Below are 26,185 nucleotides of genomic sequence, written 5' to 3'. Positions count from 1 at the left end.
TCTATATCAGTAAGGGAAATGCTGTCTTACGGAGGCATAACAGAACCTACCTGCCCTTCTCAGCTCTAGACGGTTTAAGCTGTGGTTACTATTAGTTTAAACCCATACTTATTTTCTTGGTTCTGAAAATAATTCCATATAACTGAAGGCTCACACATTCTTTTCTTAGTGTACCTTGGAAATATCTCTGTTGAAAATAAATATTTGGCTTCAAACATAGTGGACAAAAAAAAATACCTTTAGCTAAACTATTCAATGATATATATACATATTTTTATATGTAGTTATATGTACACTTAGTTACAAATACAGTTACATAATTTATGTAATTAAGAATATATATCCAGAGAGAATAATGAATTGTTAGATTGCTCATCATTGCTCGCCCAGTAGTAAAGTATTACGGTAAATTATAAAATAGTAAAGGTAGTCAAAAAGTAATATAGGTGGTTTTAAAAAATGCTTCCAGTACCAAAGTCCTTTAATGGCTTTTTTCAAAGAGGAAAACGTATTTGCATCTACCTACCCACCTCTCGTGTTCTAGTCTTAGGAATTAATAGTCACAGCCCCGTGTCTCCACCTTTAGAAACCACCTGCCTCCTCTTTTTCTGTACAACCTCACTCCCTTACATCCAGGCGATCACTAAATGCGTCCGGTTCTGCCGCAGAAGTCCTTCACATCTGGCATCTGCGACCTCATCCACACCTCCATAGGGGATGCCACAACTTAGTCATCTCTCGTCTAAATTATTGCACTTCCTGTCTCTCTGCTGTGAGCCTCTTCTAATTCCTAGCCAGTGTATTCACTGCCTCCAGGGAAGCCCTAAGAAAAAGCAAGTGGTGTTCTTCCCCTTAAAAACGCGCCCCCCCCCCCCCCCCCGCAACTTGCCCATTCCTTGTGTGGCCCACAAAGCCCCTCACAGTCTAGCCCCACCCTGCTGCTTCAGTGTCACCTCCCACTATCCCCTTCCTAATGGCACCTCCTGTGCCAGGCCTCATGCGCACCACTCCCTCACCTGGCCACGCCCCTTCACTGCCCCCTGCCTTTCAGCTTGAGGTTTGCGCCTTTCCTGCCAGCAAACTCCTACTCATTCCTTAAGACTCAGTACAAAGATGCCCTCTGGTGTGCAGTCGATCTGCTCTGACTCCCCCGTTCTAGACTAAATGTCAGTTCTTGCATGGTACTTGATTCATAATATTCATCAGGAGCGATTATAATTGATCTGGGATCTTCTGAGAAGCAGAGACAATTAGTATATTTAGTAGTTTACTCAAAAGTAGGGTGTGAGCTGTATAAAAAGATTGGCTGAAAAAAACTTCAAATTTACCCTCATGGAGCCCCCAGTAGCTATTTTACCCAGATCTGCTGCTTTACTAGAGAGAAACACATAATTGGTCTCATCTTGTTTCAAATTTATGACCCCAAATTTAAAATGTCACTTAACACTTCCCAGAAATCCTACTGTACTTCCTCACAAGATTATTTCACCCTGTCTTGTATGTTGAGGTCTCTTTTACTTACCCTAATACTCTCCCACTTGCCCATTGCACTTGGGTCTCCCCTGACTTTGCTTCTTTTTACTTACCCTAACACTCTCCCACTTGCCCATTGCACTTGGGTCTCCCTGACTTTGCTTCTGTTTTGCAAACATGCCAGCTTTGATCCTGCCTTAAAAACTTTGTACCAGCTGTTCCTTCAGCTTGGAACACCTCACCTTTCACCTTCTCGGAAAGACCTTCCTTACGCCTCCTCCAGTGGCTGCCCAGTAGTCAGTGTCATATCATCCAGTTTAAACCTCTACTTAGGATCATGATCTTCCTCTTGTTGATTTGTTTGTTGTTTTTCCTTTCTATCTATCTTCTTAAACGAGAATATAAGCTCTATGATACCAGGACCTTTTCTGCTCTTTTATGTCTGTATTCATATGTAATCAGTTGACTTACCTAAAATTTGTTATGTGATCTTTGAGGACCTTGTTAGAAGTACTCATATGTACTACTTCAGGGGAAGGAACCCAGGCAAGGTAGTCTCATCTCTCAATTGTAACTAGAGGTGGCACATTATGAAAATAAATATTTCTCTAGATATATGTGTATATCTTTTAAAAGGGGATTTTATCATTACCTTTTAAATAAACAATGGGAACTAGAAGGAGAAGAAAAAGACCAGGCAGGAAGAGTTGAAAATAGTTTCCTTTATCTTCTAGTCATAATAAAGCTTCATTATTTAATTTTTTACTTATACTTCTGAGAGTTCATTTTATTTTATTTTTCTGTGTTTTCCCCATACAGTTCTTCTTTTTGGTTGGACTCATTATTGACTGACTGCAATGTGATGCAGGGTCTAGTTCGATTTCTGCCACTGCCTGACTGTACACACAACTTCTAGCCCTCACTTGCTTCATTTGTAGAACAATGAGTTTCATATCTTCTAGCTCAAAGATGCTGTGACTGTGTGAGATAAGTCTTTCCATAGATGGTTGAGAGATTGCGTCGTCTGTCAGTTCTAGAAAGAAATAAAACACGTGTTATTGTAATTTTTCTTTTTTTCCTGATAAACCCTTTGATACATCTAAATCCTTGTGATAATTACTTATTTCACGCATTATATTGAGAGATTTATGAATAAATGTTAACAAACTAGAACTTCTACCACCTTTGAAAAACATTTTTTAAAAACAGCGTGCTAAGCCCCACCTTTTTTCTGTAAATTTTTGAGGTTGGCTTTTCATATTAAATAGTCTTCAGCTGAAGCTGAAGATAATGTTATTAATCCTAGCAAGATTTTGCATTTATAAAATTATATTCGATATGAACTATTTTCATTGCTTCACTTGAATTGCTCTGAGAGAAAAGTGGCATTACGCAGTGGGATATCCTGGTAAACAGTGTGTGATAGAAACATCACCAGATCAGGACTTGGAAATAAGAATAGCCATTATTCACCATGTACAGGCCCTGGTTCTAAAGCATTTTATGTTTATCTAATAACTTAATTTTCCCTATGACTACTACTGGATCCACTTTACAGATGAGGCACAGGAAAGTTAAGGATTTGCCCAAGATTACAAAGAAAGAAGCTCCGAAGTCCATACCTTTAACCATGATGCCCTGTTCCCTCAGGAGGTAGAGGTCATATTCCTTGCCCATACCCCCACCCCTCCCCACTGACTTTTTAACATTTTATGCCAGTTGTTTGGGCTCTCTGTGCCTTTGTTTTAAACTGTAAACTGAGCAGGATAATATCTGCACACAATTTAAGTAATACTTTAGTAGATGATGGGTGTTTACTGTATCCCCTGTATTTTTACTGTTTATACTTTTTAGATATGACTTTGAATCTACTCAGTATTTAATAAAAATATTTTTAAAGAAAAGTGTTATATACATTGGATTTGATTTCATATCCCTGGCTATACATTTCAACAGACTTAAAGAAAAAGCAAACACTTTATGAAAAATATATGGATTCAGTGGAATAGAGGATAAAACTTGAAGAAACAATCTAAAGTCACCTTGAAAAAAAACAAATCTTTAAAATTCAGACTTAATATGAAAAATTATCCATCACATATCCCCACTCAAAAATCAATTTATAAATATAAAGACAGAGTAGAAGGGAAAAAAGCAAGAAAATGCCCCAGAAAAAAAATTGGAGAAAACTAAAATGATGGATATTACACTTCTCAGTTATCTCAGTATATAAACATTCCTCACCTAAGACATATTTTCTCAGGTTTCCAGCTTGGAGGTCACACAGTAATTGATATGTGGCTCAGCTTATTAAAAGTACTGGGATTCAAGTCTAAGTTTCCCTTCTAAGCTCTCCTGGTGTTTAATTTAAAATAGAGAAAATCAAAATGAAGAAAGAGCTTCCTGAGGAAGACGTTTTTCCTTCCCCCTCCATGGGGAACAGCAAGTCAATGAGGATTTGTCACCTGGTGTTGAATGCCTAACTTTCTGTGAGCTATGAGTGCAAATGAATTAGTATAGATCCCGAAGAAAGCCAAAGCTGGCCACCTTATCAAGATGCTTTTTCCCACCTCATCTTGACTGTCCACGCCCCCCCCCCCCCTGCCGCGCACCAAAGAGGGAATTCTGAGGCGTCTATATCAGGTTGGGTTGCTATCGTCTAGCAAAGGCTTGTTTCCTATAAGGTTATTAAATGTTTCTGCAAGGCAAAGAAATTTGGAGAATTTTAAAATGACATAGATTCTTGACAAATGGAGGATGATTGTATCGAAGTGTAAGTGGCTGAACGAAGAGAGGATGGGGTTTCCTGACGTTTATATCCAAAGCGTGTCTTTTTTTTTTTTTTAAAGATTTTATTTATTTGACAGAGAGAGATACAGTGAGAGAGGGAACACAAGCAGGGGGAAAGCGTATCTTTAAGGCATATCAATGTGACTTCACCCAGTAGTTTATGAAAGATTTTAACACTTTTCTTGCTACACAGTTGCAAAAGCAGCTGCTTTGTGAATTTAATTTTAGAAGCAGATAGAAAAGCTCTACGGGGCCTGGCAAAGCTATAAAATGGTTTGCTTAGAAAACACAGACAAATATCACTACAAGACTAAAAACAGTGAAAGACGATCTCTTTTCCCCTAGGGTTATTGCTTCGCTTGTGGGTCTGTCCAGTTTCCAACTTTCTAGTTGTTTTCTTTATCAAGATTAAGTATCCAGCATTAACACATTGATGTGTTTAGAAGAAAGACATTTTGGCTAAGAGGATGCAGGACTTAGGAGTCCATGTTTCCTGCCGTATTGAAAGAGTCCTTCTATACTCTGAGACTCTGAGTACTTTGTACTGAAGAAAGAGGTAATTAGGTCAACTAAGTCAAATTGCAGCTTATAAAGTAGATTGATGATCAGAGATTTGTCTTGGTTTTAAAATGACTTTGACTTTCAGTTGTACCTCATTCCTATTTATCTGTTTATTTTGTCATTGGGGTCACTGGTGGTAGAAGAAGACACTTCTACTTTGGGAATTGGTATCATACATTCTATAAACTATTGCAGAGAGAGGACTTTTGTGTCTTTAATCATTGTATATTAAAACACGATTGGAGGACAGCATCAATTTCAGTAACTCTGTGTAACTTCCATTTATTTTATTTCCTAAAGGAGTTGAGTTGTATTAAATTTGGGCAACTACTAGTTTTATGCTACCAAACATAATAGATTATGAAATAACCTCTTAAGTGAAGTCTCTCTGTAGCCTTCTAGTAAGCAGTTACTCCCATGGGGACATACCTGAACACGGGGCCATCAGGTACCTCAAGCACTATTATCCAAAATTCGTGTTTTAATGCATCAGCCCAATAACATTGTGTGGCAGAACTGCTCTTACTTTTCTCTACCTTACTACAGTTTTCTTTTTTTGTTGTTGTTGTTTTTAAATGTCTTTTTTAAAGATTTTATTTATTTATTCATGAGAGACAGAGGGAGAGAGAGAGAGAGAAGCAGAGGGAGAAGCAGGCTCCCAAGGAGCAGGGAGCCCGATGCGGGGCTCGATCCCAGGACCCTGGGATCATGACCTGAGCCGAAGGCAGACGCTTAACCATCTGAGCCGCCCGGGCGCCCCTTACTACAGTTTTCTTAAGTAATCTCTGTGCCCAGTGTGGGGCTTGAACCCATAACCCTGAGGTCAAGAGTCCCATGCTCTACCGACTGAGCCAGCCAGGCGTCTCTATCCCTTAGTTCATTTTAACCTTAAAGAAAGAAGTGAATAAAATAAATTACTATGATGTGGGATCACATCTACAAAAAGAAAAACCGTAAGTTTTTTTTTTTTTATAAATCCAGCTGTAATTTTAATTACAAGATCTTTTTTTTTTTTTAATATTTAACCACTGTTTGTCTACATATATAAAAAACACTGTTTCTCTTTCATTCCCAGCCCACCCAGCCTTCAAGGTGTTAGTCCTGTACTTTGTACCAACTGGTCAGCTTTCTGCCAGCATTTCCTTTATTAATACTAGAGTTTCACTTGCCGAGTCCTTGAGAATGGATGAAGTTGATCTAATAGCCATTTGTTCAGAGGTTCTCTTGAGAGCAGTTCACTTTGTTCTCGAGTATCTGTGAAGGTATGCTCCATTGCGAATTAAACCTTTTTAGCCACAGAGTAGAAGATGACAGAACCCCATCAGCCTTGTCAGGAGAAGTTCCCTGACCTCATTATTGCTAATGGATCATGGTAATTCAGCCTGTTGTGAAATCTCATGTTCAATTATGCAGGATAATGAGTGACTCGAAACTTAATATGTCTCAACCGTAGTCCTTATTACAGGGTTTGTTCGGCTTCTTTCAAAAGTGTAAGGTTTTAAGTAGAGTGGTTCACTTTTATATCCAAGCAAAAGTTATCACCAAAACCAACCTGTCCTGATTTTAAATATCTGATTTGATTTTTAAAGAAGAGAGGATTGCTGTGTAACTTTATTCACTCATCCTTTTGTAGGAGGGTTAGGACAGGTTTATTCATTTTTAAGTGTTAATTCTGGAATTCTAAAAGCATGCAAATGGCATTTGTCTTTGGATTCACAAAAACTCTAGATATTCAGAGTTTGAATTATTTAAACTCCCACAACACATGCACTTTTGCTTTTCAAGCATGAGTTATAATTTAATTAAAAACTTCTGGTGCTTTGCTTGCATTTTAAATATTGATATGTTCCATGGATCACTTTCGATTATCTACTGTCTTGAAATTCTTGAAGATGGCAGATTTTTAAGATTCCCAAAGTTGCACTTGGAATTGTCTGTTGAGGCAAAGGGGACTGTGATAATTACACACATCCATTAGGATCAGCAGAGGAGATAAACTTTGGGGAGGCTTAATGGGCATGTCTCAGTGACAGCTAGCAAAGAGCATTTGGCATGATTAGGGATGGATTTGAATGCAGTTGAAAATACACTCTCATTATGGACACCAGTGGAAGTTAACTACAAATGTTAAATCCCCCAGAAGAAGAGTGGTGTGGCAGGGAAGCTTTGAAATCCACTGGGGCCTTCATCCAAATTATTCTCTTTCCTTTATGTCTTTCTGCTGTCAGAATCACTTTGCAATGCCCAACTCAACTCCCTACATCTTCGAAAAGAGGCAACCTGTTGATCTCTGTATTTCAGATTGTCCGAAGATACATCAAGGATTGGCTTGAAAGAAAGAAACCGCCTTTTGGTGCTGTCAGCAGCAGTGTGCTCCTCATGATCATCTACACCACCTTCTGCGACACGTTCTCTAACCCAAACATTGACCTGGATACGTTCAGCCTTATTCTCATCCTGTTCATGAGTAAGTGGGAAGAGGGGACATTCTTGCTGTCCCCTCAGTCTCCTCAGGAGCAAAGCATAGCAATTTGTGTCCCCTAAATTCATTTCGAATGTTAATTTGATTAGAAAAGAATACTGAGCTTCATCTTATATGTGCTCAGTGACTTTATCGTGTGTGTCTGTTCTTGAAGAAGACGTCAGTTATGTATTTATGATTTAATGTCCTTTGTTTTTTATGTTTGATTTATAATAGTTGATGCCAGATGAAAGAAGCCATGGGATCTGTCACATTCGAATGTTAGATTGAGCACTTTTTTGCCAGTTTATTTTACTATAACTTTGAGCTAATCTTACCCTTTATTGTGAGTTAAAAGTAGGATTTATTTACTAAATACCGTCATTTTCTAAGTATAATACTTGACCGAATTAGTTAAAATGTGGATATTTACATCATCTTTTCTATTAAAATACACCCACGGTAGTATCATTTCATTTTAAGAAGTGGCAAACTCTGAGGTGCAAGGAAACTGCAAGGATCAAATATCAGCCTTTTATTCTGTTTATCCCGTACTACCAATGACAACTTTGTAATTATAATATATTATATATTATATATATAATATATAATAAAAATATAATATAATATATAACTATAATTATATAATTATAATATTTTTATAAAAATAAAATCTTTTGTTATTAAAATCAACATGAGTTATTCCAAAATATATATTCAATGCTACTGCAGTTATGCTATTTGCTGTAAGTACTCCTAGTATAAACCAGCTCTTTCTAAATTGAACAAATTAAATAACCAAGTCTCAAATCAAGGAGGGTCTTAGATTTGCACAGTAGTAGACATCATACATGATGCCTGGGGATATCTTCCATAAGGACAAGTTGAGTCCCACTAACTTCAGTGATTCTGTTGGTTTAGCAATGTGTGTGTGTATTTCTCCCTGCGTTCCCATAAGTTGAAGATAGAACTAAGCATGCCAGTAACTATGCTACAGATATTTTTATACCTCTAATTTAGATTCAATCTTTTTTCTTTCAGTATTCTCTATTCAGCTGAGTTTTATGCTCTTAACCTTCCTCTTTTCAACAAGGTAAGTGGTACGGTGGCTCTTATCTTACGGTTGTTAGCTTTCTAAATGACAAATCGTGCTATGTACTTGGCTTCTGTGCCACTCTGCTATTCTAGTGTGTCTCCGGTCTCCTGACCATTCCATCTTGCTCCTGCCACCCTCAGGTTGTAGACATTCCCAAAGGGTTTGTCCGTGGCCCTTGTGTCATCTGCTCACATCACGTGCTTAGGTGGCCTCCTCCATTCTGCTGGCTCGAGCTGTGAGCTTCCTGCTGATGATTTTCAAGCCTAGACCTTCCATTCCAATGTTTCTCCTGAGTCCCAGCACTATTTATCACTAACTAACTATTTAAATATCTTCACCTGTCTTAAGAAGACCTCAGTCTCAAGACGGAATTAAATTTTTTCCCCAGTACTTCCTCTTTCTGTCTCATTTCTTTATTGTTAATGGAATCACCATCCACATGGTTACTTAGACTGGAATCCTTTGCATCATTATTTTTAAAATGCCTTGGTCCTACCTCTGCGTCCTTTTTGTGCTCCCAAAGCCACTTACCTAATTCAGGCTCTTGTTGCCTCGTTTCTCCCTGGGCTGTTGCAGTGGATATCCTACAAGTATCTTCATTTCTAAAATGAATTTTTCTTACGCATTTCATACTGCTTCCAATAACTCAAAGTTCTCATAATAGTCCCTTATCACAATAGCTTCCTAATAGCTCTTATCAGAGATCTTCAAGGGTTCCTGTAGAATGCAGTTCGTTTGGGGGGGCTGAGTGAACCGCAGCATTCATGCTGTCTAAGCTTTAGATTGAGGGGAAAATCTTTGCCGTTCCCTGGAGGAACCTCATGCATTCTCATTTCTGTTCCTTGCTTAGGCTAGCCTCATTAAATTGGTCTCTGTGCCCTGGTTCATCTTCCCTGTTCATAAAGGCTCACCTCTAGTGCAGCTTCTTCCACCAGTGTTGTACATTCAACCGATATTACTTAACTTCGGTATGAGGAAGTTACCACAGTGAGGACCACAAAGGAGAGATGATTCTGACCTTGCATGAGTTTGTAGCCTAGATATATGTGTGATTACTAACTGTCCTCTCAGTGGACAGTGAGCCAACCAGTAGTCAATTCAAAGGAAAAAGCACTTCCAGAGAGAGTGGTAGAACAAGGCTTCATGGAAGAGATGGGATTTGGCATGAGTTATAAAGAATGGCTAATTATTTCAGCAGACCAGCAAACTGAGATGCAGAGGGGAGCTTCTTGGTGGGGAAAAAAACCAATAATGCAAATGTGGGACACACACACACACACACACACACACAGTGGGACAATAGGAGCAGAAAAAGATTAAAAAAATAGTAACAGTAACTAGAAAGGCAGGCTTAGGCCAGATTGCCAGGTGATGGCAGTGAGTTGCCACAAGGGAAAAGGCCCAGGGTTTTTGTTTCAGTTTTTGTTTTTGTTTGAAGAGAGAGTGTGCACAAGCACACGCGAGCAGGTGGGGGGGGTAGGGGGGAGGGACAGGGAGAGAGAGAATCTGAAGCAGGCTCCACGCTTAGCCCAGAACCTGATGCAGCGTGGGATCTCAGGACCTCGAGATCATGACCTGCGCTAAAACCAGGGGTCGGACGCTTGACCGACTGCGCCACGCAGACGGCCTGGCCCGGGTTGTTTTTGAGATCGAAACAATGGCAGAGCAGTGGCTTGTTCTGGCCTCGCGTTCGGCACTTGGCCCTTACAGCACTTGGCATAGCATGAGGCTGATTGTCAGCAGTCAATAGAAATTTATTGATTGGTGTAATCTGAACCATTTTCCCTAGCTTGTGGTTGTAATTTATAAAGAGGGAAGCCCAGAGCCATTAAGACACTGAGAAAATGTGACTTAAATGGGTAGTGTAGGAGTCGGGGCTATTTTAAAGTTCTTTTTGTAAATGGTTTGTTACATCGCCCTAGAAAAGATGTTTGCCTTTCACCAGCTGTTTGTGTGCTGGTCCGTGGGGCAGAAGTCCTATCAGAGCCACTCCTCCTATCCTGTCAGACTGGGTAGGATGCAGATGTCCGGTCAGTGACTGAAAACGTGCTGAAAAGCACAGAATGGCTGCCGCTGGAATGGCTGAAGGAGGGATGGGGCCGGGATGGTGTCACAACTGGTTGAATTAAAAGTGAGAATTTTCAGTGTGCAGTAGACTGGATTTGCAGAAGGCCTTGAGATCTTAAGACCCTTTTATTCGATGAAGTTCTCTTGCATTTTGAACTTGCTCAACCGATGGTCAGACCTGCACATTCTTTGATAAACAGCAGAATAGGGAGTGGCTGTAATCATGCCCCTCCCAAAATGTTCCATTAAAAATCATGGCTTTTTCAATTGAACAAAATTCAGAAGATGGTTGTTTGTTTTGTTTTTTTTCACTATGAGAGACCTCATTTGTGCCTAACTAAGGGTTTTATTGGAGCAATAAAAGTTACCAACGTTTATGGAGCCCTGCTCTGTGGCAGGCACTGTGCTAGGGACTATATGTATGTTCTTTCATGAAAGTCTGACAGCAAAGACTATGATACGATACATTTTTGTTGCTATTTTGCTGATGAGGACCTGTACTTAGAGTAGTTTAGTTTAATAGCTTGCCTAAAATCAGATTTTAGTAGTTTAATAACAGATGGCAAAGAGTACGTGTGGAATTGAAATCCATTTCCATTTGACATTTGCCCACACTTTTTCCACTGCACTAAACTACTTTTAAAATTCCTAAGTGCTTGTTTTGGTTAGGGAATCTGTAGAGAGTATTTAACTGGATTCTTGAAGTTCACTCACACAAACAAATTAGTCAAAGACACCAAGAGTGTGAACTAGGACCCATTGGTTTATACTCTGCTGAGTTTCATTTTCTCTTCCTATTTTTTGTTTCTTTCTACTTGAAATTAGTGAAATTGGCCTGTGGTTTGTTTCTCATCTTTTTCTTACCGATTCATTAAATCTAAAACCCGTCCAGATATCAAGAGACAAAAATCTCAGCATGGAAATCCGTCTCTCTTTTTTTGTACAGTATGCCACTGACCCCTGATGATGGAAGTTTAGCATAAACCAGGAGAGACCCAGCTGAGAAAATTCAGCTTTCCTACAACACTCCTCTTACCTGGTTAACATTTCTTAGATTTACTGACCTGACAATGTTAGCTTTCTAGTGCCTGGCATGTGAACTACTACTTTGAGTATTTAAAATACATTTTAGAGTTACTACTCTGTGTTCTTATGTGTCGACCGAATAATGTCAGGGCTAAAAATTCCAATTCTAGAGTCAGACAGACATGAGTTTCAATCCTACTTAATAACTGTGACTTTTGTCATTCCTCATTTATAAAATGGGGATAGTAGTAGGACCTACCTCATAGAGTCATTTGATGAATTGAATAATATGCACAGAAAGTCCTCATCACAACACCTAGCATATACTAAGTGCTCAGTAAATGTTAGCAACTGTCAAATATTCATTATACCAAAACAGTGTATCTATATTATTGCACAAACTAATGATGGAAGAGAAGAAATTAGCATTTCTAGCTTTGTAGTACATTCTCTTTGATGTTACACTGTCACAGATGCTAGGAGACAAGAGTTGATTCATCAAACCAAGAGTCAGCTGTCCAGAGTACCCTGTCCACAGTCTGCAACCTGGGGAAGCTGTCAGAGTTAAAATAAAATGTTGAAAAGGTTAAGAAAAAGAAAGTAGTAATTGTGAGCCTTTAAAAAATACATAAGACAGTTTGGAAAGCTGATAACTAGAGTAATAGAAACCCAGAATATCACTGGAGTGACAAAAGAAACTATTGAGAAAGAAAAAAAAAGAAGAAAACAAATGTTGAATATTTGTATAGGTGTTTTCATCCCTGTCTCAGTACATTTTTAATCGGATGTCTCAATCGGCTGCTCATTGTAGCCCCGGGAGGGAAGGAGGTGTGGGAGGGAGCGAGGGAGGGAGGGGAGGAAGAAGGCAGGTATTAGTATTAATGGTAAGTCTTACCATTTCAGACATGAGGCAACTAAGCCACAGAGCTCTGGGTAACTTGTTTAATGGCACACAGCTAATGACAGATGAGGGCTTCTCCTAAAATTAACTAAAGACAAAACACAGGTACAGAGGTTAACAAAAGAAAGTATTTCACATGGAAGTTTCCTCCTTTAAAAACAGTGGGCTTAGGTGGAACTCTCTCAGAGGACCTTTTCTGCTCCACATTCTGTGATTCTACTAGTAAAACCTTCTGACATGTTTTCCTTTGTGAATACTGCAGAGAAAGGCAAGATAAATATTATGTGGAAAACACTGATTGAAAGCTTTGTAAAAGAGCATAAAAAGACCAGTTGGGAAGAAAAGGAAATAAACATCTCAAGGGGAGCCAAAGTGATCAAAAGAATTATAAAAACAGGATAAAAAGGAAGTCAATATTAAAAAGAGATAAGGTAGAGTTAGAAAATAAATAGTAATGTGATTCCTTTCAAGAGCATGAACAGACATAATAGAGATGTTAATCACTGAAAATAATTATAGTCATTACCACTTAAATATAATGCACAGGATGCTTCCTTTTTCTGGGTGTTGTCATGACTTTCTGCCCTTAGGCCGCTGCTTGACAGAGCGTGGCTGAAGGAAGGTTACTTACCAAGGTAGCGGCTCTCATCCACTAAAGTGTGTGGTGGTGTTTTGGTTTTGGTTTTGGTTTTCTTAATTTCCTTCTCAGAAAGCAGGCTTGTCTCCAGTTCAGGGCAGCCTACTTACTGGCGGCAGCGTGTGACTTGAGAGAAGTTGTTTACCCTTGTTGTGCTTCAAGTTCCCTTTTCAGAAAAAGCAAGCAATAGTAGTACCCTGGGGCTTATAAGGCTGTTCCAAGAAGAAGGAAATACTGGGAGTAGAGTGCTTAGAAGAATGCTCAGTGTTTCCCGCTGTGGTGATTCATCAGCACCATCCTCCTCCTCGTGAACGGAGGCCTCGGTGAGCATTTGCTCTATTGGCTTTCCCCACGGCCCAGGTTATGGAGCAGTCTGTTTCTCTACAGATGGAGTATTTAGGGAGAATATTGTTTTAACCTTTAATGGTCCATTTTTATGTGCTGACACTCCCTCCCCCCTGACGGACCCTGTGTCAGTAGAACCACAGGGCAGCGTTCCAACTCAGATCGGGCTGGAAACTTGCCCGCGCAGGCCTAGCTTCAGCCACCTTACCTGAAACAGGACAAGGAAGCAGAGCCGGCAGATACCCTTCTTAGCCACACTGTAAGTGCTGCTCTGACCCATGACAGCCAAGGCCAGAGTAAATCAGAGCCTTCTCGGCCAGAGAGATTTTGACACACTGGAAATGTGCTACAGCCTGGAAAAGAGCAAGGTATCAAGCAGAACAAAGTTCACTAAAGGAGAAGTGTGTTGCCGGACTGTGGTGGAAAAAAAATGAACTGCATAATCCAGATGCAGCAACAATGGGTTATAAACAAGGGCAGCAAAAGACTACAGAGGCCTTTGTAGCGTCACCAACACCACAAGTACGGCTGGAGAACAGCCTCAACCTAGGCCAGTTTGTGATGCCACGTGCTCTGCAAGCGCAGGTGGGCCTTCATTCCTGTAGAGGGGGTTTATTCACTGTGAATTGACTCTGTTTCCTACTCCCCAGTCTGCCTCTTTCAAGTTTTCCTAATCTCTTAGGTTCCCAGGCCTCAGCATTACCTCCAGCTCTGAGGATGAGTGAAGTGCCTCATGCCTTACAAAGAAAGTAAAATCTCTGACGTAAATTGCCTCTCCTTTCCCATTCTCTACCTGAGAATTTTCCGTATTTTTCACTCACCCTGTCTTCTTTTGTGTCTAGTTCACGGACTAGAAAATAAGCCCTGTCAGGCTAATCCCACAGCCCGGGCCTCTCTGACCTCTCTAAGGACCTGGTTTCATCAGTTGTTTCTACAACTGGGTCTTCACACTCTCTGCATGGTCACATTCAGATTCCCATGAACTTTTTCTTCTCTTTACCAGAGTTCTTGAAAAAACGGTACCCTCTCATTAATACAAATTCCATTCGCTCCTTGGCCTCCTCCCCAGGCCCCATTGGGCCTCCCCTTCCCTTCCCTATTTCCATTAACGCCCTAGTGCGGCTCTTAATGCTATGTGCCCGAAGCTTCTCGTTTCTCTTTCATTCTTCCTCCTCTGTCAAAGTAACAGTAACAATAAAAAGATCAGCTAGCTTGTGTTAAACATTTGCAATGTGCCAAATTCTTAACAAACAATGCTATTTATCCTCACAATCGCCCCTAATATACTATCCCCATTTTCTATGTAAGCAAAAGGATGGTCTGGATTGAAATTCAGGTGGGTCTTCCCCCAAAGCCTGTGCTCTTAAGCTGCTGGGAGGGAATATTTCACAGAGGTCAACATTTGGCAAGTTCTTTTAATTCTGTCTTCATGTCTCTTACCAGCATCCCTGCCCTCACTGTGATTTTTCAAGCCCTGGCAGCTTTCTGCTTCCTGCCCAGCCTCATCATCACCAGTCTTTCTTATACTGCACTGGGTGGTTATTCCTCCCAACCTCCTTAGCCCATCTTGTCACGTCCACACTCCTGGTCACAAACCAGCGTCCCTGCACTCAAGTCAGCCTGAAGAGTCTGCTCTTTGCCAACTGTCCCCTACACCCCCAGATACCAGTCTCATTGCCCCTTACCTGTAATACACACCCACCCACGTCTAAACCTGTCCTTTAAAGCCAGCTCGATGGTTATTTCCTTCAAGAACATTCTCTGTGTGCTCCATTATTATCCTGCATTCCTTACCAAGCTTGAGATAATCCTTTTCTTTGGTGCCATAACCCTCCCAACCCCCTTTTTTTCTGTCTTTTTCAATCTCCCTCATACACACACACACACACACACATACACACACACACATACACACACACACACAATGAACAAAGGGATCAAGGAATATGTCAGCCGTGTAGTTCAGTGTTTAAAAGGAAAAATGATATCACAATATAAATATGATGATAAAATGTGGGAACAGTAAGGCAATCTTATTATACTCAAGCGATACGTATCCATGAGAATCCTCCCTTGAGGTGAGACACCAAAAACTGTTCGGGAAGTTGTTATCCAAAAAGAGCAGGAGGTAAGACTGGTTAGGAAGCATGAGCACACATGACTTTTCAGAGGAGAGAAGACCAAAGGGCAATTTTCATATTCTCTTAACACGGGGATGATGAGGAGGAGGAGGCCCTTCTCCCCTCCAGTGAATATATAACAAAGAAAACAGGATGTGTGGATCTATTTAGGGAAGATTTTTCTCCCAGTGAAAGTTATAGTGAGGATGAGGTTACTAAGGAAAGCGATGGGATCACTTTCTTTAGAGATCCTTAAAAATTGGATTGATTGTTATATCCACAACTATACATACAGAATCAGGTTCTGGCGTGTTTTCCATTTGCTAACTCAGGGCAGGGAATGAATAGACTCACTGTAACTTCAAATCCTGATTCTGTAGGAAGAAATAGTTTCTAACATATCAAGCACACTAACAACAACAACATTTCTAATCCTTTTGGCTCCTGGTTCTCTAAATCTTTATGTCCTAAAATAGAAAATCTGAATATGAAATTCACCAGTACTGACCCCCATGGCACTTAATGGGTTTTAGCTAAGTGAGTTTTTTTTTAATGCTTAACATATTGGATATAACATAGGGATATTGTATCGCTTACCTTATGGAATAGTTCTCTTCAAATGTACAGAACTTAGAGGAGTATCTGATACATAGTAAGAGGTCAAGGAACGAAAACTTGTTATTTTTACTGAAACATGTGATGTTAAATCTTTGTTCATACCATGTATTCCTCCAGAGGGTGTGTTTGCTGCCAGAAAGGTCGGCTGCTTCTTGAGGGAAGCAATTATGGAGATACATTAACTCTTTCAAGCCACTGGTATTAATATCAAGTGATAGCCTAGTTAACTTTGCTAACACAGGTCCCCCACTGCATGATTTTCACAAAGCCAGAGACCTCACCACACATTTTTTTAGAAGAACTTTATTTTTAATAACCAATAACTAGATACAGTGCCGCTGTCCTTCCATAGGTGAATGGTTAAACAAATTATGATACATACATATCACGGAATGCTATTTAGCAATAAAAGTAACAAACTATTGATACACACAGCACCTTGGAGTTATGTCTAGGGAACAATGCTGAGGGAAAAAAGCCGATCCCAAAAGGTTACGTACCGTATCATTCCACACACAGAACATTTTGGAATGAAAAATTTTTTGAACAGCTTGGTGGTTGCCAGAGGTTAGGAATGGGGGATAGGGAGAGGAGCATGGGGAAGTGGGGAGAAGTAGTGTCCCTCACACATTTTTAAGACATTTTCTTCATGGATAAATGACTCGGAAATGATTCTCTAAAAAGAAATTCAGACACTTCTCTACATTTGGGCATAGAATTACTTCTGTCACCAGGATTGATCAAAAGGATGTTAACATGAAGGTAGGTACTACATTTGATTTAGGATGTGTTAAGTAGGCTTTTTATACAAGTATTTGTAAAACACTCTTTTTGCCCCTAGGAATAATTCGGGTTTCACACCAGCGGACACTGTGGCTATCATTTTCTGTTCTACACACAAATCCCTCACACTGGGTAAGTGATTCGCAGAGTTAAAGACCAGCTTCATATTATCTTCAGACAGTTACATCTTATGATTTTGAAATTTAAGCAACTCTTCAAATTAAATGGAATGGAGTATTGTCCACTCTGTTAGATAAAGAACGAAAGCAAGATGAGGATGGGGCATTCCTTTTAAATACCATTATTTTATGAGAATCACAAACATAATTACAAATTAAGCTAAATCCCACACTGTTAAATTTAGGCCTTCAAAAGTTGGTTCAACCAAAGGGTTTCAATGTAGAATGTGAACATTAAAAGCCGGGGGAGGGGGTGGCAGGGATGGAGAAGGGTGGAGAACTTCTAAAAAGGAATGGGCAAAAACTTGGCTTTGGGAGGCTCTAGAGTTGCCTCTGGAAAATGTTAACTTATTTTTTGGAAGCTTGGAGCAAGGTAGAGATATTGTTAACTCTAATCTGATGCTGACATTAAAGTTCATTTCAGAATATTATTTCTATAAAGAAACACAATGTAGTTATCATTAATTTAATCTGATTAGCACCTAAAGTGAAATATGTGTTTATTTAATGGACTAAAGTAGATTAAGAAGAAAACTGCTGTTTTCTACTAAGCTTTATCCATTGTAGTGGCATTATCCTAATAACCTGTCCGGGAATCTGAATCCATGCTTTTAGTCATTAAAAGTCATTAAGTAATCAGGAACTTCTTGAAATATACATCATTCACAAACTCCTTGAGGTAGTTGTCACATTGTGGTAAAAACTCGCATTAAAAATTTCTTTACATTTTGTCATGAGACTTACTTAAGAGAGTGAAAAATCATGACATTGCTCTGTCTAGTCATGTTAAAGAAGTTCAGTCTGTAAGCTAAAAAACAAAGACATTTCATAATGTTTTCACTAACCCCAAGCATATTTGTTTAGATAGAATCTGTTGTCAGTCTTGCCAAGTTTGGAAAATGATTTTGAAATTGGACAGACTCTTTAAGGAGCACTTGCTATCTAGGGCTTCAGCTTATTTGAATAAACAACATACAGTTGACCCTTGAATAATGCAGGTTGGGGCTGAGGGGAACCACCCCCCTGCATAGTCAAAAATCCATATATAACTTTTGACTCCCCAAAAACTTAGCTACCAATAGCCTACTATTGATGAGAGGCCTTACTGGTAACAGTCAACCAACACATATTTTGTATGTTGTATGTATGTACTGTGTTCTTACAATAAAATCAGTTAGAGAAAAGAAAATGTTATTCAGAAAATCATAAGGAAGGGCGCCTGGGTGGCTCAGTTGTTAAGCGTCTGCCTTCGGCTCAGGTCATGATCCCAGGGTCCTGGGATCGAGTCCCACATCGGGCTCCCTGCTCTGCGGGGAGCCTGCTTCTCCCTCTCCCTCTCCCACTCCCGCTGCTTGTGTTCCTGCTCTCGCTGTCTCTCTCTCTGTCAAATGAATAAATAAAATCTTTAAAAAAAAAAAATCATAAGGAAGAGAAAATAGATTTACAGCCCTGTACCGTGTTTATCGAAAAAAGGATCCACATATAAGTGGACCCATGTGGTTCAAACCCATGTTGTTCAAGGGTTAACTGTATTGAATGTCTGTACCTTGCAGTATTTCTGTTAGGCTTTCTTCATAATACCATTGAATCGAAGTTGAGAGAGCTTTGGAAGCCACATTCCAATCCTGACTTTGTGACTCTGGACAAATCACTTAACCTCCCTGACCCTTAGCTTTCTCATCTGTAAAATGGGGTAGCATAATCCTCACTTTATAAAGTTTATTAAGATTAAAGATAAAATGTGTTAAGTACCCAGCACAGTACTTGTGCATAATAGGTAGTCAGTACCCGGCAGAATGTATACAATCATTGCACTGTGTGTAGACTGATAGGGACTAAATTCTGTAGCCCGCCTAGCTGTTGTTATCAGTTATCAGTAACTCTATTAGTTATGACTATGTTACCATTTCCAGGATTCCAGTCCCCTGACCCCTTGTCCTCTAGATTTTCATGTAATAGGTGTGGTTTAATTTTTGACTTCAAAGAAATCATCTTGCACTACCTGCCCCCCCCCGCACCCCCGTGCTGTTGCTGTGCTGTAATGTCTAGTGCTCCAGGTCTCCTAAAAGCTAAGGCCCTCTTATAAAGGTAGGGGGTCCAGAGGCAAGAGCTGCCAGGTGCCTCAGGTGTCCAGAGCCAGAGATCAAATGAGCCCATGACCTAAGATGCAATGGGCTTTTAAATCCCAGACACTCCCAGGGGTTTGCTTTCGGAAAACTGAAATGGCTGTTTTGTCTCTCTACGATGTTCTTCTGTGCTGGAGCTGACCGTGTTGAGCAAATTGCTCAACCCAAGAAGCATACTGCAGCACCGTCAGTATTCTTTCCTTTTCTATAAGTAAAATACCTACCCATTAGATCTTTTTCTTTTTTGTGTTTTTCTTTTTCTTAATCTCAAAGCAATATTCTTCTGTTCTTGACACTTTCTGAAACCTGATTTTCAGGCAAACAGGGACTCTGAACACCAGTCAGAGGTAGCTGTTTTGCTAAAAAGGGTTGAGTTAACTTGACTTTTGTCTGCTTATGTACTTTGTTTTTACAGTGTTCTCCCGTGAAATAGATCTTAGATCCTCCAATAAGGTACTACCGTGGAATCTAAGTAACCGTAGAGTCTAAATCCTTAGTTATTTTCATAACATGATAGCCGTGAGCACTCTTAGAATTGTAAGACCTAAATACTTGTCCTCACTCTTCCACTGAGACATCCCCAGGCTTCAGTTTCCTTAGCTCTTAGATTCGGGAATTTTACTTCCAACCTGACTAGTCTATCATTGCCTTGATCATACCTGACTTCCTTCCTGCAGGCTCCCAGGTAGCATTTATAAATATGACCTCTTTGCTACTTATCTCAGTGAGGTGACATGCACTGCCCTTGTTCCAGCAGCACCCTTATTTCTACCTGTAGCAAGGGGTGTTTGGCTCAACATCACTAGAATGGTATTGGCAAGCCCTATAATTTCACTGTATCCATTTTCACAAAATGCAAAGCGTGCTCTCCTCTCCTGGTGACCTGACATCCCTGGTATAGAGGATGTGCCATGACAGTCGCCTGAGCTACAAGCCAATAATTATCCTAAGGGAACTCTTGTCTGCATGGAAATGAAAGAACATCACGCTAAGTGCGAAAAATTCACATTCCAGAAAGCAGGGAACATATTTCAGATAATATCACTCAGAGTTCTACTATCTCTCACCTCTCACACAAAGATGAAATGCAATGGATTATAATATATCTCTTTGGAATTTAGAAAAAATATCTAACCCTTTTGAGATCACTATCAAAATATTTCTTCTAGTGATTTTTTACACACACAATAAACACATGCGCATGTATGTCACACCTCCAATAGAATACATTAAGTAAGCCTTATGAAATACCATTCATTATTATATACAGTATTTGTATTCAAGAATAAATCATTGTAGGCCAAGTGGTACCCAGGTAACTAATGAAGCAAAGATGAAAACTCGCTTGAGAAGCCTTCTGAATATTCTCTTGTACACACACTTCAGTTTATTTTATTGTTCGTGCTTTTGCCCTGTCTCAATCTCTTCCGTGTACTTGCATCTACACAGATGCTGAATTTGATTCATTGCTTTTATTAGTGCATTTGCCATTGATTGATTAGTTCTTCGTATTAGTACTTTTTCTATTGATTGATTGCAGATGAAGTGACTATTTGACCTTTAATTATGAGGCTTCCTATTGAAAATGACATTGAGCTATGGCTTCACATAATCCATCTGGAAAGTCTGACATGATGCCATTCCCTGGAGTTCGTTCAGGAAGAAAGAGGAGGCCTGAAGGAAGCACAGAGCTATCACTGTGCTTCATCTAAAACAATACTACAGGGCTTGTTTGCTGCTCTCCTAGAGCTTCAACTCAGGGTTGGAGGTAATTTTATATTTTGTCAAGACGGCATCACTTGCTGTGGATTGCCGTAAAAGCCATGAACTCTCCCAGATTCTTCTCTAGTTTGATGCTGATTTTTGTATAATAATAATCTGTGTCATCAAATGACAAGATATTTTACATAGCAGAGATTGAAGAACAGCTTGCACCCTGGTTCACAATGGCTCAGTCCACAGTCAGTCAATAGATCTCATCAAGAAAGAAATTGAATCCAAGACACTGTGTGGAATTAGTATTTTACTTTTATTTTATTTATCGTTTTCTCTTGAGTATTCAAATCACTTTGCTTATCTAGAGTTCCGATGTACGTAAAAAACATTCTCACAACGCCAAGAAAGAGAATGTTTCAGGATGTTTGAGGTCCTTAAGTGTATGTTTATGTTCGTTTATGATGTTTTTATTTTTTTATTTTTATTTTTTTTAAGATTTTTATTTATATATTTGACAAAGAGAGTGACAGTGAGAGAAGGAACACAAGCAGAGGTGAGTGGTGGGAGAGGGAGAAGCAGGCTTCCCACCGAGCAGGGGGAAGCCCCCCCCGACGTGGGGCTCGATCCCAGGACCCTGGGGTCATGACCTGAGCTGAAGGCAGACGCTTAACTGACTGAGCCACCCAGGTGCCCCATGTGGTGTTTTTAAATAGCACAATGAAAGCACACACTCTCATAACATGACAGCTGACAATTGGCAGTCAACTGTGAGATTCTCAGTCGTTTCTTCTTTCCAAAAGCAGGTCTGAATTGGAATAATGCTATTGAAATTTTAGAGTATCATGATCGATGCTTATTAAAAGTCCACCGTATGTCTTACCATTTGTAGACACCACGTACAAAGGCGAATCAAGGCAGGTATTCCCTCATGCTGTTTATCCTTCATTATGAGGCTATGGTGGCAGCCACACAGCTGAGTTGTGACAAGAAACTATGTGCTAAGCAAAAAGAATATACCTTTTTGGTAAGGCATGGGATTCTGCAAAGAGTGGGAAGAACACATCCCTGATTCTAGCCTGGATGCAAGTTCCAATTCTCTCACCAAAAGCTGAAAGAGATCATGTAACTGCTGTGGGCCTCAGTTTCCTCATCTGTAAAATGAGAAGCTGGGCAAGATGACACATGACATTCCTCCCAGGCTTAAGTTTCTGTGAGTCTGTGCTCAGTGACTGACACTTATGTTCTCTATGATAACAGTTTCCCCGCCATGCATGCAAGAGAAAAGAGTTTGTGAACAGTTAGGTAAATAACGTGACAATATTACAGGAAAGGAAATACAGCTCTTGCTTCTCCAAAAGAGGTTAAAAAATACCTTCATACTCCAAAGAGTTTCATCAGAGAAACAGAATCTGCAAAGGATTCTATTTTCAGTTTTACTTGGAAGCTATTTGAGAATGCGACAGGACTACCTGTAACTGGGACTGAAAAGATCATTTAATAACATCTGCATTATTTTCTTAAGAGGAAATGGGATTGAAATAGGAAAGTTTGCATTTCTGTGGCTCTTTTCCCCTAAAGTTTATCTGTAATTCTCTTTGGCATATAGAGACTATTGTCTTAATAAAACTGCTCCACAATTGGGAAGCGCTTTTTAAAGCCATGAGCTCATTAAACCATATAACCCGAAAACCTTGAATATTAGCAGATCAGTAATTATCTTATTTTGCCTACAAAGAAATGAAAGCCTGGAAGAAATTTACAAACTTATCATATAACTAATAGAGACTGGATTCCCAGCCTCCTAACTTCCAGAACTGCATTGGATAATAAGGTACAAAAGCACTTTGAAGACCAGAAGTCTTCATTATATTGTGAATATGCTTCACACTTCAAAATATTGTGAATGTGCAATCTCAGTGTGAGTTTGAAGTATTTTATTAGTTGTTTAAAAAAGAAAATCACTTCTGATGACATTGCTAGTTATAAAACAGTTTAAAAATACTTAACATCTATAATTGTTCCCATAAGCACATATTTCTATGTGGCCCAGTCATAAACTGGCAGTCATTCCTTCTACCTTCTTTAATAACAAAAAGTTGTACTCTGTCCTTCCCTATGTTCATCTGTTTTGTTTCTTTAATTCCACATATGAGTGAGATCATATTGTGTTTGTCTTTCTCCAACTGACTTATTTCACTTAGCATAATACCTTCTAGTTCCATCCACATCTTTGCAAATGGCACAATTTCATTCTTTTTGATGGCTGAGTAATATTCCTGTGTGTCTGTGTGCGTGTGTGTGTGTGCGCGCGTGCGTGCGCACGCGCACGTATGTGCATGTGTACATCTTCTTTATCCATTCATTTGTCAATGGACATCTGGGCTCTTTCCATAGTTTGGCTATTGTGGATGTTGCTGCTATAAACATTGGGGTGCATGTTCCCCTTTGGATCACTTTGTTTGTATCCTTTGGGTAAATACATAGTAGTACAATTGCTGGGTTGTAGGGCAGTTCTGTTTTTAACTTTTTGAGGAAACTCCATACTGTTTTCTAGGTGGTTGCACCAGTTTGCACTCCCACCAACAGTGTAAAACAAAGAGGGGGGCAAACCATAAGAGACTCTTAACTATAAGAAACAAACTGAGGGTTGCTGGAGGGGAGGTGGGTGGGGAGAATGGGGTAATTGGATGATGGGTAATTAAGAAGGTCAGTTGATGTAATGAGCACTGGGTGTTATATGCAACTGATGAATCACTAAATTCTACCCCTGAAACTAATAATTAACTATGTGTTAACTAAATTGAATTTAAATAAAAAGTTAAAAATAAATAAAAAGATTTCGAGACATAATAGCCAAAAAAAATTATATTCTATATTCTATTTAAAGTGAGTCTTGATGAACCAACCTTTACCTTTCATGAGGCTTCACTGTCTTCACTCTTTTCTAGCAAACTAAGAGCCGTAGTGCTGTCTGACAATAAACTGTTAAAATGGAAATAGAAATCCAGAGTAGAGACAAAAAATAGAAGTTTGTGTGTGGGCCATAGCCATAAATATATTTCTGTCCTACCGTTTGCTGCTGCAGTTACAGTTGTGTAAGGAAAGGCAGTTTGGGGACCTCTGCAATTTAACAGATTCTTAAAGATGCCACTGAAATTATAGACAATAGATTTTACTACTATGCTGAAGAAAAATGAGGAAGTATCTGTCATTTTGTACCGTTTTCTGATCCATATAAAGAAAGAAAGAAATGTAAGTTCTCAAAGTAGTACACTTAAGTTCTTCAGACGTTTGGGGTTTATTTTGTTTTGAAATTTTGATTCTGAATTTGGTGTCTGAAAATCATTTCTAGTGTATCTAGGCTATTGTAATAAGAATTTAGGAACTTCCCAAGTTCTAGGCAGCAAGTCTGAAATTAAAGATAATAAACCCTCTTTGGTTTTTGGTTTTATTACCCTGACCCTCAAATACCATTAATCTTAATGATATGCCAGGAGATGTTCATCTGGAAGATCAGTGCCCTGATACCCACATGTTTCTGCTCCTCCTTCATGTTTCCTATGCCATAGACTGTCAAATGTTTTTAACTACAACCAACAGTTAGAAATATATTTTACGGTGTGATCCAGTACACACTGCTTGCGTGTAAAAGTTTTACAAAATAACATTCTCTCTTACTTTATATGATACATTCCATATCCTATCCAAGTGGTAGATAAAACCCATTAAATTGATTTGTAGCTCATTTAATGGGTCATAATCCAAGGTCTGAGAAGTATTACCTTATACCTGCTTGGTGAGATGTAGGCTTTAGCTTCTACTGTCTTTTTTTAAATCAAACTTTAACCCAAATTTCTGATACCATGTAGGAGCCAGAGCTAAATTAAAACTCTGAACAGTTCTTGATTTGCAGTAATATAAGATCACCTGCATTTAGTTTTTATTAATGCAGCTTATATTACAGGGTTTCTATACATTTTATTTATTTTTTAATTGTGTCTCTATTCATTATGTTTTTAATAGTAGTAGGAATAATGCTAACAGCTAACCATAATTGGGTACTTAATAGGCAAACACTGTGCTGTGTGTTTGTTACATGAAGTAATTTACTTGAAAATACTTTCACGTTCACAGCGTGGCATCATGTATGTGTGTACTAACTAGTTAGGTTAGAGTTCAGCAGTAGGAGCGGCCGCAGTTGCTCTAATGGAAAATTCTTACCCGAGTGTTCAGCTACTATTTAAGGAGAGGAAATACTCCAGAGGCAGCCCCAACAAATGCTTTTGTTATCTGTATCTCTGTCAACCAGAGATTTTGCTCATCAGCATAATGAATTCTGAAATAGGTTTTTATTGATGAAATTACTGACTTGTTACTTTGCATGTAATAAATGGACTCTCACTGATCAGTAGACTGCCTGAAAACTATAGAGACACTTCCTACTTGCTACAAAGAATCTAGCAAATCTAGCAAATCCAGTGGCTTGAATCCAAAATCGCCAGGGCTGTGCTGGAGGCTCATCCCTACATGGTTTTGTGCCCTGCTGCTATTAGGAGGATTTGTGGTCGCCTGAGGCTGACTGTTAAGGGTCACAGAAATCCTGCTCTGGACTGTTGCTATGTGTGCTTTGAGAGATCACATGCAAGGGGCTAGTGAGAGCACTGGAAAGGGCAGAGTTGACAGGATAGGTTGTGTAAACTATTTTGTGTGTGACTTACTAATATGTGTTAAGTTAAAAATATCCATATGTGTGGCAGCTTGCTTTTTCATTCAAACCTGCTAGCCAGCTGGTGGGGGTGTGGCTCACCTTCACCTACCATAAAATTCTTTCTTTGGCCACTACGCATTATCTGCCTGAAAGAATCTGAAACTTATGCATGACCACCCTGGTGTGTAGTCACCTCCAAACAGTCCTTACACACACCAGCTCACATCACTCCCACAATCACCTCGGATAAGGAAAGTGAGGTTCCTAAATGATAAGCAACTTGCCCAAGTCACATAACCCAGGTGGCAGAGCCAGAACTTACACCAGGCTGGCTTTTAGCCACTGTGCTGAGCTGTCATGGGAGTTCTTCAGAAAGTCTTGTGCTCTAGTATCAGTCCTGTGGCTCACTAGCTATGAAAAATTTAGACTAAATGATCTCTGGGGCCCTTCTCATTCTAACATTCAATAATTCTCTGATTTATGGTGGTGAAAAAAAGAAAAAAATTCTGATTTTGAAAGGTATTCAGCTTTAGAATCTTGAGCCTTAAGAGGGGTACCTTAAGATCAACATTTCCCCA

At 39.5% G+C, this 26,185-nt stretch overlaps 1 protein-coding gene and 1 long non-coding RNA gene across 10 annotated transcripts in view; one reads left to right on the top strand and one right to left on the bottom strand.

The window, feature by feature from the left end:
* SLC10A7 (solute carrier family 10 member 7) overlaps positions 1-26,185 on the top strand; it is a 283,656-nt gene that overhangs the window by 212,461 nt on the left and 45,010 nt on the right. For all 8 annotated transcript variants that reach the window (XM_073892325.1, XM_073892323.1, XM_073892322.1 and 5 more), the window contains 3 exons: positions 7,126-7,291; positions 8,327-8,378; positions 16,937-17,010. In XM_073892325.1, coding sequence (XP_073748426.1) covers positions 7,126-7,291; positions 8,327-8,378; positions 16,937-17,010 — 292 coding nt within the window. The remainder of the gene's footprint in view (positions 1-7,125; positions 7,292-8,326; positions 8,379-16,936; positions 17,011-26,185) is intronic.
* On the bottom strand, positions 2,181-13,257 carry LOC112826117 (uncharacterized). 2 transcript variants are annotated; one of them, XR_003208851.2, is made up of 3 exons: positions 12,902-13,257; positions 12,370-12,463; positions 2,181-2,506 (listed from the first exon to the last, which is right to left on the bottom strand). It is a non-coding gene; the product is annotated as an uncharacterized lncRNA (long non-coding RNA). The 2 variants fall into 2 exon arrangements; XR_012378038.1 differs by lacking the exon at positions 2,181-2,506 and adding an exon at positions 10,176-12,029.

The sequence above is a fragment of the Callorhinus ursinus genome, unplaced genomic scaffold (genome assembly GCF_003265705.2).
Source record: "Callorhinus ursinus isolate GAN/ISIS: 27379988/994484 unplaced genomic scaffold, GSC_fseal_2.0 scaffold4, whole genome shotgun sequence".
In the NCBI taxonomy this organism is placed as follows: Eukaryota; Metazoa; Chordata; class Mammalia; order Carnivora; family Otariidae; genus Callorhinus; species Callorhinus ursinus.
Note: the sequence above shows the minus strand (reverse complement) of the source record. Positions and strands in the feature narration are given on the sequence as shown.